Source organism: Misgurnus anguillicaudatus, chromosome 13, assembly GCF_027580225.2.
Source record: "Misgurnus anguillicaudatus chromosome 13, ASM2758022v2, whole genome shotgun sequence".
Taxonomy (NCBI): Eukaryota; Metazoa; Chordata; class Actinopteri; order Cypriniformes; family Cobitidae; genus Misgurnus; species Misgurnus anguillicaudatus.
In genome coordinates, this window is record NC_073349.2 from 15,738,641 (window position 1) to 15,751,048 (window position 12,408).

The 12,408-nt window shown below is 35.8% G+C and overlaps 1 protein-coding gene across 1 annotated transcript; it reads left to right on the plus strand.

Moving 5' to 3' along the window:
* The first annotated feature begins 2,038 nt into the window (after nucleotides 1–2,038).
* Nucleotides 2,039–11,962, plus strand: tnnc2.1 (troponin C2, fast skeletal type, tandem duplicate 1). Its single transcript, XM_055187510.2, has 6 exons — nucleotides 2,039–2,204; nucleotides 5,488–5,542; nucleotides 5,762–5,905; nucleotides 6,106–6,220; nucleotides 8,469–8,605; nucleotides 10,171–11,962. Exons 1-6 carry the CDS (start codon nucleotides 2,202–2,204, stop codon nucleotides 10,200–10,202), a joined length of 486 nt encoding a protein of 161 aa, XP_055043485.1. The 5' UTR covers nucleotides 2,039–2,201; the 3' UTR covers nucleotides 10,203–11,962.
* The last annotated feature ends 446 nt before the right edge of the window (nucleotides 11,963–12,408 follow it).

Sequence of the window (12,408 nt, forward strand, 5' to 3'; positions counted from 1 at the left end):
TTACCTTGGTAACTGAACAAAACAAGATTTAAGAAATTATTAATATAAAGAAAAACACACATAAAGAATCTTTATCTTATCTAAACTAGAAATTGAAAAGTTTATAGTATATATATAGACAGTATCAGCATTAACAATATAAACAAGCGGCTTTCATGGTCATCACGTAACTTCCGGTAAACTCCGCTAAGAATAAATAACAATAAAGTCATTTTAAAGTAGTTTATTTATATAACAAGCAAAATAAACAAAACTTAGATTACCTAGAAAAACCAAAACATTTGATTTTTTCGACGAGGTATTTGTTTAAGAGTTCAGTTTAGCAACTAGTCAGACCAATAAATAAACAGAAACCAGAGTTCTGACCAGACGCGCAATCGCATGACCGCACATGTGTCCGATGAAACCGTCTATATATACATACCTTAGATTTAAGAGTAATAAAAAATAAACTACAAAATGCAGCAGCCACAACATACTACTGTAAAAACTACTTTTTTTTGCAAATTTGAAAATACAAAAAAATGAGACCATGAAGTTTCTTCATAAACCTTCCATCAGTTGGATTATGTGATCTATTGCTTCACCATTACATTGACTCTGATTGAGTCATGCAAACATCTGACGTATGCAACCGGTAACGAAAGGCCTACTTTGCATTAGCAACATTGACAAACAAGTAATTCATAGTAAGACAACTGATGGCACCTGTATTCATAGCAACTAGTTTCTAACTATAATTTGATTGTTATCATAAATCGTATAATATAGTGTCAGGCAGTCATTTCTTCAAAGGTATGCAAACCAAAATATCATGATCCTACTAAACAGCTACTTCAACTAGGGGTACAATACTCAGCAATCAATTATTTATTTATTAAATCATTGGACACCTATTTAGCAGTTGAAAACAAACATTTTATAATTTCAACAATTATTAAATGATTAATATGTTTAGTTTTAAATGTAGCCAGAAATTTAATCTGAATTTAATTGCTTTCCATGATGTCATCATGTAGACTTCTTACAAAGTATTTCACAGTATTTTAAAAATACAAAACACTCAAGTATTTTAATACAAAATACAAAGGCATTTTCATTAACCATATCAAATACAAATTACAAAATACTACTTTGTATTTAAAATACATATCAAAAATACTGTCCATTCCTGTATAGACAAATTTGCAGGGAATGTGGAATCATCAAATGCCTTCAATGCTATCAGGCTTCCAAATCACCGACTCCACCTTTAACATTTAATATTTTAATGGACTTTTATATGATACCATGTTAAGTGAAGTTGAGTGGGTTGGGTGGGTTCATAATACTGATGTCACTACCCACACTGTACAGTACAGTAACTGACACTAATTTGCACCGTTTGAGACACATAGTGCTAACAAGCACTATGTTACAAACAACACATTCCCAGTTTCCTCTATAATGAGTTTGCAGGTGCCTGTACGCATTTCCCTTTCCAACTTCATATTAATAAAATAAGTGGTCAAACTTTAACATGACATGAACAACTTATTGTCATAAATCCTATAAATAGGTGTGATAGCTCTCAAATACAAATTTGAATGAATATCGTGTGTATGGTGACAGGCAACACTCGGTATGAAGTCACATCTTTTCTAATGTGTTATTCTCGTGTGTATTATTACTATCTCTGTGATTCAGATCAAAGTAATTCATCAGCACATGCACAGCCAAAAGGATCAATGAATGGAATGATTGACAGATAAGGTGAAGAAATGGAGGCATGCAAGTGATCCAAGCTTGCACATCTCAGGCGTGTGATAGCAGCACGTGATGCATCTAGCATCTCTGTTTATCCGAAGCTTAAAGAACCTCTCATTGCTTTCCCTTTTTATTTTTTCGAGGGGAGAAATGCCATTGAGATCACTCGTCTATCCTTCGGCTAAATTTGGGGCAATGAAGGGCACATAGAGGTGGAGATGGATTAGAAAGGGATGAAGGAAAAGGGTGGGGTATTGCTTTTGGTAAGCACAGACATTGGTTGACAAAGTCAATGTCTGAAGTTTCTTGTCCAATCCTGGTCATTTTCTAGAAGGTGAAATTGGGAGAGGTTTTATTAGTGGAGCCTGGAGCCTGAGTACCTAGAGGATTTTGCTGGATAGAAGATTTTTTATTTTGGAAGAACCAAATTTGTTTTCACATTTTGAGCTGTCATTATGGTAAGATTTCTAGAATAGATATGGATCATGTAACATGTATGTTTTTCAATGGCTGGTTGAGTATTTTGTAAAGATGAAATATAGGATTGGATGATTCAATAACACGCATGCTTAGTCGAAATGATAGAAAGAAGCATACATACATGTAATTTAGATGCAATTTCTACAGTAACTAGAGAGAAACTGTTGTCAAAATGTCAAATGTGATATGCAGTGGGTAGTGTGATACTTTTAACACATACTACATTTACACATGTAAGTTATGTGTAGTGTGTATATACACTAGCTGTTTTTCTAGCAATCAGGCTTTTGCTCTGCAGTAGTGAAGCCAGTACCAATATGTATTCAGTGTGCAAGCTACTACAATTGGTTGGTAGATTGTCTCAAGTCTAATTTAGTCTTGTCCTTGGTGATCTTCTGGGTGATGTCTCGCTGTAATGCTTGCTTGAATGTTTGGCTGTCAATATCGTCTCTGGGGATAAGTGGCAATCTAGGTCTTCAAAAAAAGATAGAAACATATAGGATTTAGAGGCTATCTTGGTAATTTAACTCTTGTGTTGCCATTTTGTGTTAAGTACTAAACTGTTATTCAGGATTTATAGGCATGAAGACCAGCAATTGTCCATGTTTTTCTTGCTTGACCTGCATGAATCTTTTACTGAGCATTTTTGGCATGGCTGTCCTGCCAGACCAACAATATTCAGCATAACAACCCAGTATGAAAATTGATACTGGTATTTTCAGTGGAGATGTATGTAGCCTATGTTTTTGCATACATGCTTGTCACACTTTAATGTTTCAGATCATGAAACAAATTTAATTTTAAAGGAACATTTCACTTTTTTGAAAATAGGCTTATTATCAAGCTCCCTTAGAGTTATACAATTGAGTTTTACAGTTTTGGAATCCATTCAGCTGATCTCCGGGTCTGGCGCTACCACTTTTAGCATAGCTTAGCATAATCCATTGAATCTGATTAGACCATTAGCATCATACTCAAAAATGACCAAATATTTTTCCTATTTAAAACTTGACTCTTCTGTAGATACATCGTGTACTAAGACCGATGTAAATTAAAAGTTGTGATTTTCTAGGCCGATATGGCTAAGAACTTTACTCTCATTCTGGAGTAATAATCAAAGACTTTGCTGCCATAACATGGGTGCAGTAGACACAATGATATTACGCAGCGCCCGAAAATAGTCCCCTTGATAACTTTCAATATCTCGTGACTATTTTCAAACACCAGACCATCACATTACTATCACTGTGTGTGGCTAGAAAAACTGAACTCAGGTGTTATAAACCACAGTTAAGTTATGTTTTAACAGAGGGGGGGCAAGCACTTTTTCACACAGGGCCATGGTGTTTTAGATTTTATTTTCCCTTCATAATAAAACCCAACTTCATTTAAAAACTGCATGCTGTGTTATCTTTGATTAAAGTTTAAATTTGTTTTGATGATCTGAAACATTAAAGTGTGACAAACGTGCAAAAAAATGTTTTTATAAGGAATGGGGCCAACGCTTTTCCACTGTATATTAAACAAATGTTTATAGAGTGCTGAAGTGGGTGAGTACAGTTGTTTCAGAGCCCTTGATGAATCTAAAAATGTATCACACATTGTCTACATCTTGTAAAAATCCAGCAAGTACAACAACATAAACAAACAGTTTTTGTGCACTAAACGCAACTTCTGGTAGACTTCCACATAGAATCAATAACAACAGAGTCATTTTACAGTAGTTAATATCTGATAACATGGGAAATAAATGACAAGTAAATTATCTTTGTTCATATATCAAATCTAATGCGTCTCAACTATTACACTGAGCTAGTGTTACTGTGTACAATTAATATAACATTTTACAGTGTTAGCTATGGTCCTTGAATTCTTGTCTAGAAGATTCTTAAATTTACTATAAACATTATTTTTAGAGGATAAAAAAATATTTTCTATAGAATTATTTACATTTTTTAGATTATCATTATAAAAATGGTCATTACATGATATTACATTTCGGTAATGAGAACTAAAAAGTTGTCTAGGTACTATGACAAAAAAATTTCAGCTTTTAGAAAAAATAAGAGCTGCTTACCTGGTAGCCATCTTGAGTGTCACAGTCAATTATGTCCTTTCAAACAAATTTTTTTTTAAATGTTAGTTTCTTGAGGGCTTAAACAATGATTGAAAATTGTTGCGGAGGATGAGAAAATTGGTCTTGGACACATTTATATTCCTTCTTATTGACTTTACATTTACCAATGATCACCAAATACCACATGTTTCTTTACTGTAAATGTTTATAGTATAACATGCACTGAAGCTTTTTATTTTTTAAATGTTTTAATTATAAATATTTTCATGTCAAACAACCCAAATCCATTCATGGACATGTTGCGGTAATGAAAATTTCCCCTTAAATGTGGAAAAAACAACTAAATTGGTTTGTATGATGTCATTTGAAATCACGTGCAAAATAGTACGTGAAGAGATGTTTGTAACTGTATTCTTATTTTTATAGCATTTACTTTTTTTTATCAAAATGTCTAATTTCACAAGAATTACCCACGCATGTCATCTCCCCTCGTCTTTAGCAAACCAAAACATTTTATTTTTGACAAGGTATTTGTTTCAGAGATCAGTTTAGCCACTAGTCAGGCAGAAAAAAATAAATACATATGAAGTTCACTTTGGTTCTGGCACGTAACCGCGACAACAATATATCAGTTATTTTGGTAACACTTTACAGTAAGGTTGTATTTGTTAACATTAATTAATGCATTAGCTAACATGAACTAACAATGAACAATACTTCGACAGAATTTACTAGTTCATGTCATTTTCACTAAAATAAAATGTGTAATTGTTAAAATGATTTAATACACCATGCACCTACATGAATAACTGTAATGGTATTAACAATCATTAACATGGATTAATACATGCAATTAAGGTAATACATTTAGTGTTACTGATATTTTTATTATTCCATTTGTTTGCACGTTGTTGCATTAAATAAATAAATAACAAATGGATTATTTGTAGAAGAATAACACAGGCAGACTTTTCAAACTAATAATTTCATGACCAATGGGAAGCTGATTGCATACATCTTCCAAAATTGGCCTTGGGACCATAAATGGCAAAATGACATTAAGAAACAATTCCCACTTCCCACATGGTGTATAATTTGTTGTAAAATTCTAAAAAAAATCATTCATTACACTTTTTAGGATTACACTGATTATTTGATTTTATTTCATACTGTTCTCTTTTCAGCCCACCGATGCACAGACAGACGCTCGCTCTTTCCTGAGCGAAGAAATGATTGCTGGTGAGTGTGTGGACCCAGCATGTTTTTTTTACATTACATTGGGCTTCAGGGGTACAAACCAGCTCTGAGGGTTTTCTCTAAAGGTGCATTACTGTGACACAAAATACACACATCCTGCTTTGAAAATTATAAATGATTAAGAATGTTTAATTTTAAATTATCTTATACAGCTTGTACAACCTGTACATTCAATTTCTTTTCTGTAAACCCCGATGAAAGAGTTCAAGGCTGCCTTCGACATGTTCGACACTGATGGTGGGGGTGATATCAGCACCAAGGAGTTGGGTACCGTGATGAGGATGCTGGGTCAGAATCCAACCAGAGAAGAACTGGATGCAATCATTGAAGAAGTCGATGAAGATGGTTAGTTTCAAATATCTTACCGCCACAGTGACAGCTGGGGTACATATTTTGGCCACTTTTCAGACAATTTATTCAGCTGATGCTTATATCTCACATCAGTGAGTTTACCCGACATACAGTGCATGCATTCTTTACGAATCAACCTGCGACTTTGTTAATGCACAATTTAGTGTCATCACATCTTGGTTTTGCATTCTCAGGCAGTGGTACTATTGACTTTGAAGAGTTCTTGGTCATGATGGTACAGCAGCTAAAGGAAGACCAGGCGGGGAAGTCTGATGAAGAGCTATCTGAATGCTTTCGTGTCTTTGACAAGTAAGTCACCTGCAGTAATGCTCTCAGCAGCATTAAAAAGATATTTGGTTTTATTATCAGATTTATCTTTCATGCACAACAGGGGGCAAATGCGACCATATAAATGAAACAATTTCACACAGCGAAGCTCTCATTAATTTCAATGACCTTCTGCCTCACACGCTGTGGTTGTATATAAAGAAAGCAAGATATGAGATGCATCTCAGACATTTCTGTTTAGCTTATCATCTGTAAAGATAATGATTAATTATGGAGAAAAAGTACTTACATATTTCTTGTAAATGAAAATTAATTAAGGCAAAGATTGAATTTCTTTAATACTTTGTGTAGTTTATTTTTGAAGATATTATTAGAAAAAATGTCCACAATATGAATGTAATAAAATCTTTTAAAAACATTAATAAATATACACTCACCTAAAGGATTATTAGGACCACCTGTTTCATTTCTCATTGATGCAATTATCTAATGAACCAATCACATGGCAGTTGCTTCAATGCATTTAGGGGTGTGGTCCTGGTCAAAACAATCTCCTGAACTCCAAACTGAATGTCAGAATGGGAAAGAAAGGTGATTTAAGCAATTTTGAGCGTAGCATAGTTGTTGGTGCCAGACAGGCCGGTCTGAGTATTTCACAATCTGCTCAGTTACTGGGATTTTCACGCACAACCATTTCTAGGGTTTACAAAGAATGGTATGCGGCAGTCCTGTGGGCGAAAAAGCCTTGTTGATGCTAGAGGTCAGAGGAGAATGGGCCGACTGATTCAAGCTGATATAAGAGCAACTTTGACTGAAAAAAAACACTCTTTACAACCGAGGTATGCAGCAAAGCATTTGTGAAGCCACAACATGCACAACCTTGAGGCGGATGGGCTACAACAGCAGAAAACCCCACCGGCTAACACTCATCTCCACTACAAATAGGAAAAAGATGCTACAATTTGCACAAGCTCAGCAAAATTGGACAGTTGAAAACTGGAAAAATGTTGCCTTGTCTGATGTGTCTCAATTTCTGTTGAGACATTCAGATGGTAGAGTCCGAATTTGGCGTAAACAGAATGAGAACATGGATCCATCATGCCTTGTTACCACTGTGCCAGCTGGTGGTGGTGGTGTAATGATGTGGAGGATGTTTTCTTGGCAAACTTTAGACCCCTTAGTGCCAATTGGGCACATTTAAATGCCACGGCCTACCTGAGCATTGTTTCTGACCATGTCCATTCCTTTATGACCACCATGTACCCATCCACTGATGGCTACTTCCAGCAGGATAATGCACCATGTCAAAAAGCTTGAAATTGGTTTCTTGACAATGAGTTCACTGTACTAAAATGGCCCCCCCACAGTCACCAGATCTCAACCCAATAGAGTATCTTTAGGATGTGGTGGAACGGGAGCTTCTTGCCCTGGATGTGCATCCCACAAATCTCCATCAACTGCAAGATGCTATCCTATCAATATGGCCCAAATTAAAAAAAATGCTTTCAGCACCTTGTTGAATCAATGCCACGTAGAATTAAGGCAGTTCTGAAGGTGAAAGGGGGTCAAACACAGTATTAGTATGGTGTTCCTATTAATCCTTTAGGTGAATGTATAAATATATACATTTCATACCTACATGTACCTTTGAGATACTAATTTGCTCTCTTTGTTGCCAATACATCTGAGGTAGCCTACTACTATAAACTCTTTAGGTGCAATGCTGGATTTTTTTGAACAAGTAATGGCCCATAGATTGCTTCGGTACGCAATTTGACAATTTTTTTCTGACAGTGTGAATGATTTATTATTGCATAATTAAGCTTATGGATGCTTTGGTAAACAAAAAGGCTTTGCGATATTATAACAGATATCATTCATCTTCTATCTTATTGCTCTTTTTCTACTGTTACAGCTACAAACTCTATTCAGTCGTCAAGATGACAGTGTGTAATTACTTTGAAAGGCATAGAAATATGTGGGGCTTTAACCACACATTGGTTTACAATTATAGATAATGACTGTCAGGTGAGGGCTGCCTGGTTTTACATGAAATACAAATAAGGTGTGATTGTTGAAAATCTCGCACAGACATGTTAGGCTAAAGTGGTTATGGAGTGAAGGATAATATTTCAATAAAGATCAATTTGGTCTCGTTTTTTGTTAGAGGAGTTTATTGCTTGCTTAGCTTGTTGTTTTAAGCGTGATATGAAACTGTTCTCAGTGATTCTAGGATTTGATTTCTTCTCAACGTTGCTCTAATAAACAGAAACCAAGATGGTTTCATTGATCGTGAGGAGTTTGGAGCAATCTTGCACGCCACCGGAGAGCCAATAGCAGAAGAAGACATCGATGAACTCATGGCAGATGCAGACACAAATAAAGATGGAAAAATTGACTTTGATGGTAAATCTTTTTACTTTTATTGAACAAAAACTTTTTCTAATTACTGCCGTCATATATTAAAACATATACAGAAATTATTTAATATTTATTTATTTACAATATTTTATGAATTGGCCAATTCTTCTTAATTGATCATTCACACTGGTACCCTTTAGTACAATTTGTTCTCGCACCTGTGATGTTGGGCTTAGAGGCGAGGTATCATTATTGTTTTTTTATGATAATTGTTTAATAAATTAAATTTAATACATTTTGATAAATGTTTTTGTACGATATACTTCGAATTAGCCAACTCGTAAAATAAGTTCCTGTGAGATCAGGCTGAATAATTCCATACAAATACCCACACAAACTTTTTTATTTTTATTTTATGCATTTGGCAGATGCTTTCATCTAAAGTGTGTTTTCTCTGGGAATCGAACCCATAACCTATAGGCTACAAAAACAATGCATTTGGTGCAATCAAAGTTATTTAAAGGACAAGTTCGGTATTTTACACCCAAAGCCCTGTTTTCAGACCGCCCATGAAAACGGTTTTGACTGAAATCTCGACATACGTCGCTGCCCCGAGAATTCTCGGGTGTTTGTGTTTCACCTTCCACCTCTATAATGGGTTTATAGGTGCACTGGAAAAATCCTTCCTAAAATGCATTAAACTTTCGTTTACAAAGACGTGAAACCCACCGAGCGGCCAGGGGTGCTCACCGACACTCCCACACAAAAATCGCTGCAAAATACGTATTCCAACAGGTTTTATCGTAGTTTTTGTCCAACTCCATTGACTTGTATTAGATGTGCTGTGAGGTACGGTATTACTCCGCGCCGGGAACTTTGTTTGTATTCTTGCAATTGGCAAAGGTGGATTATCGCCACCAACTGGGCTGGAGTGTCTATTATTCAAGCTCTCAACGGAAGAATATACGAGTGTGTGGCGTTTGGAAAAATAGGTCCACAAGTTTACAACGAATGCTAAAACACCTGTTGGAAAGCTGTTGGATTTTGTGTGAGCATATCAGTGAACACCCCTGACCACTCGGTGAGTTTCACGTCTTTGTAAACGAAAGTTCAATGCATTTCAGAAAGGATTGTTCCAGCTCACCCACTAACCCACCGCAGAGGTGGAAGGCGAAACACAAACACCCGAAAACTCCCGGGGCAGCCGCACACGTCGAAATTTCAGTCAAAACCGTTCTATTTCACCATAAACAATCTGAAAACAGGGCTCCAAGTGCAAAACACCGAACTAAACCTTTCTAATTCAATTACTAGAAATAAAGGTACAGAAACGGTCACTGGGGCAGTACCCTTTTAAAAGGTACACGTTTGTACCTTACACATATTTGTTTACACTTAAAGTTACATATTTGTGGACCAAATCTGTAAGTGGTACCTATAGGACCTTTTTAAATGATACTGTCCCAGTGACATCTAAGGACCATTTGTGTATTAAGTGTATCTTAGTCATCTAAAATTATTAGCAAATTAACTGATTTTTGACAAAAAAGTATGAGCTATAAAATGAATGACGATACATTGCATCTGTCTTTTTATTTATGTCATTCCAGAGTTTCTGAAAATGATGGAAAATGTACAGTAAAGCAAAATTGCCTTCCATCCCATTCATCCCTAATGATATATCAGAAGAAGCTCAGAGAACTTCAAAAAGAAAAAGATGGCAGCGAAAACACAATCTCCCAGGTTTCAATACTTAGCAATAATGCAAAAAAATTTGCTTTGATGGTGGACTATTGGCAGTGTCTCTTGGAGATTGTGACTGTGAAGGTACTTATAAATAACCATGCCCACCATTTCAGAGGAAACCACTTACCCCACCTATCATCTTATGCCTCCAGCTGTCTTCCATTACACTTACTTCTTCCAAAGACTTTGTCAAGCCTTCCATTTCCTTTCAAGAAGTGCTTAAGATGACCTTGCCTTAATATTTACCTTAGAAACGGTCTAGGATTTATGTCTTTGTTGTCATGGTGATAAAGAATTGCCTCTCTTCTGCCTTCTACACTCTAAAAAATGTTGGGTTATTTCCAACCAAGTGTTCAGTCAAAAAATGACAGCCCAACTCCTTGGGTTGTAATTCAACCTATGCTGGATTCTTTCAACCCAAAATGTTGGGTTGTTTTAATCCATTGTTGGGTCAAATGTAAACATTTTCTGGGTTAATTTAGCCCAAAAGGTTCCTTTTACGACCCAACACTGGGTTTAAAACAAGCCAACATTTTTTAGAGTGTAGCTCATGTTAGCAGCATCTCAGTAAATCTATTTAAAAAAAAAACCATATGACTTGTTGTGGCAAATCAACTTATTTAAGTGTGCATATTCGACTAAGAATATTACTTTAATCATTGAATGCAAAACATTTAGAGTCACATTCCAAAAAAAACCTGGGTTATTTTCGACTCAATGTTGGGTCAAAAAAGGGACAAACTCAACGGTTGAGTTAAAATTAGACTAAAAAATGTTTGACCCAACAAACCCAGCATGATGTAGGTTAAATTACAACCCAGTGGGTTGGGTTTGTCCCTTTTTGATCCAACTCTGGGGTTTAAAATAATCCAGCATTTTTTGAGTGCATCTTTAATGTTTTTTATCGCATAAAGTAGGGCTGTTACGAATCTTAATATGTAATAGATGCTATGGTTTCATCAGACGCATGCATGTTTTCACATTTTCGCGCCTGAACCACAGTGAATTTCCACTTTGTATTTATTTATCGGCTGGCTAGTGGCTAAACTGATCTCTGAAACAAATACCTTGTTGAAATAAAATGGTTTGGTTTGCTAAAGACGATAGGAAATGACAAGCATGGACCACAACTGTGCGGAGAGATTTAGCAGCCTGGGAAGAATTCGAGGACCTGCTGCAGCTACAGTATTACATTGCATACATTCATTTTCCACAGTAATGTTAGCTAAGTGTAATAGTTGATACGCTTTAGATATGATGAATATGAATGAAGGTTATTTATCAGAAATAAACTACTGTACAAGGACTCTGATTCTACAGGAAAATATGTTTCGTCCACAAAAGCCGTTTGTTTATGTGGTTGCTGCTTAACCTGTCTATAGCTAATAAAAAATAATACGTTTAATTTATAAAGCCCCTTTCACATGCTCAAGGTCGCTGCTCAATAAAGTAAACATAAGGACATCAACAGACATAGATACAAATATCTTACAAGACAAAACACATGTATACACATACATACAGTATATGCATAATGACAAAACACTAGGCAGAGGTGAGGTGAAAAAGCTGGTGAATAGATATGTTTTGAGATATGTGTGGTCTAAACCCCCACCCCATCATCTCCTCATCAGAAAAAATAGACATGTTGTTTCGCACCCAACCAACACCCCCCTCCAATACCATAACGTTTGTCCATCCTTTAGATAAATGAATGCCACAGTTTATCTTTTTTTTCACCCATATTTTCATACTTACCTTTCCTGGGTCTTTCAAGCAAAGCCATGAAAAAGATCAGTTTTGTTTCCTAAACATAAAATTTGTATGCCATAGCAACAAAGGCGTGCATGTTATACACATATATATGTTCTCATGGTAAGAAAGCAGGCAGTGTCCATATTGTCTTCATATGATGGAAACCCAAGGGATCCAGCGGCTGGACTGTGTAGTTGTACAGTCCCTGTCTTTATCTTCAGGTCATAGATGTATTATCTCATGTCGGAGCTGTGAATGCAATTTCCAAAGCTGCAATGGTGAGGTGCCATAGGCTTAGCTCATAGCTCATAACCATCCAGTAGGAGATAATTCAGATTGCAGACTGC

Coding starts and splice junctions, on each gene's coding strand:
- tnnc2.1 (XM_055187510.2), top strand. Junction 5,906..6,105: donor TGAAGAAGTCGATGAAGATG/GTTAGTTTCAAA, acceptor TTGCATTCTCAG/GCAGTGGTACTATTGACTTT. Junction 6,221..8,468: donor TGCTTTCGTGTCTTTGACAA/GTAAGTCACCTG, acceptor TCTAATAAACAG/AAACCAAGATGGTTTCATTG.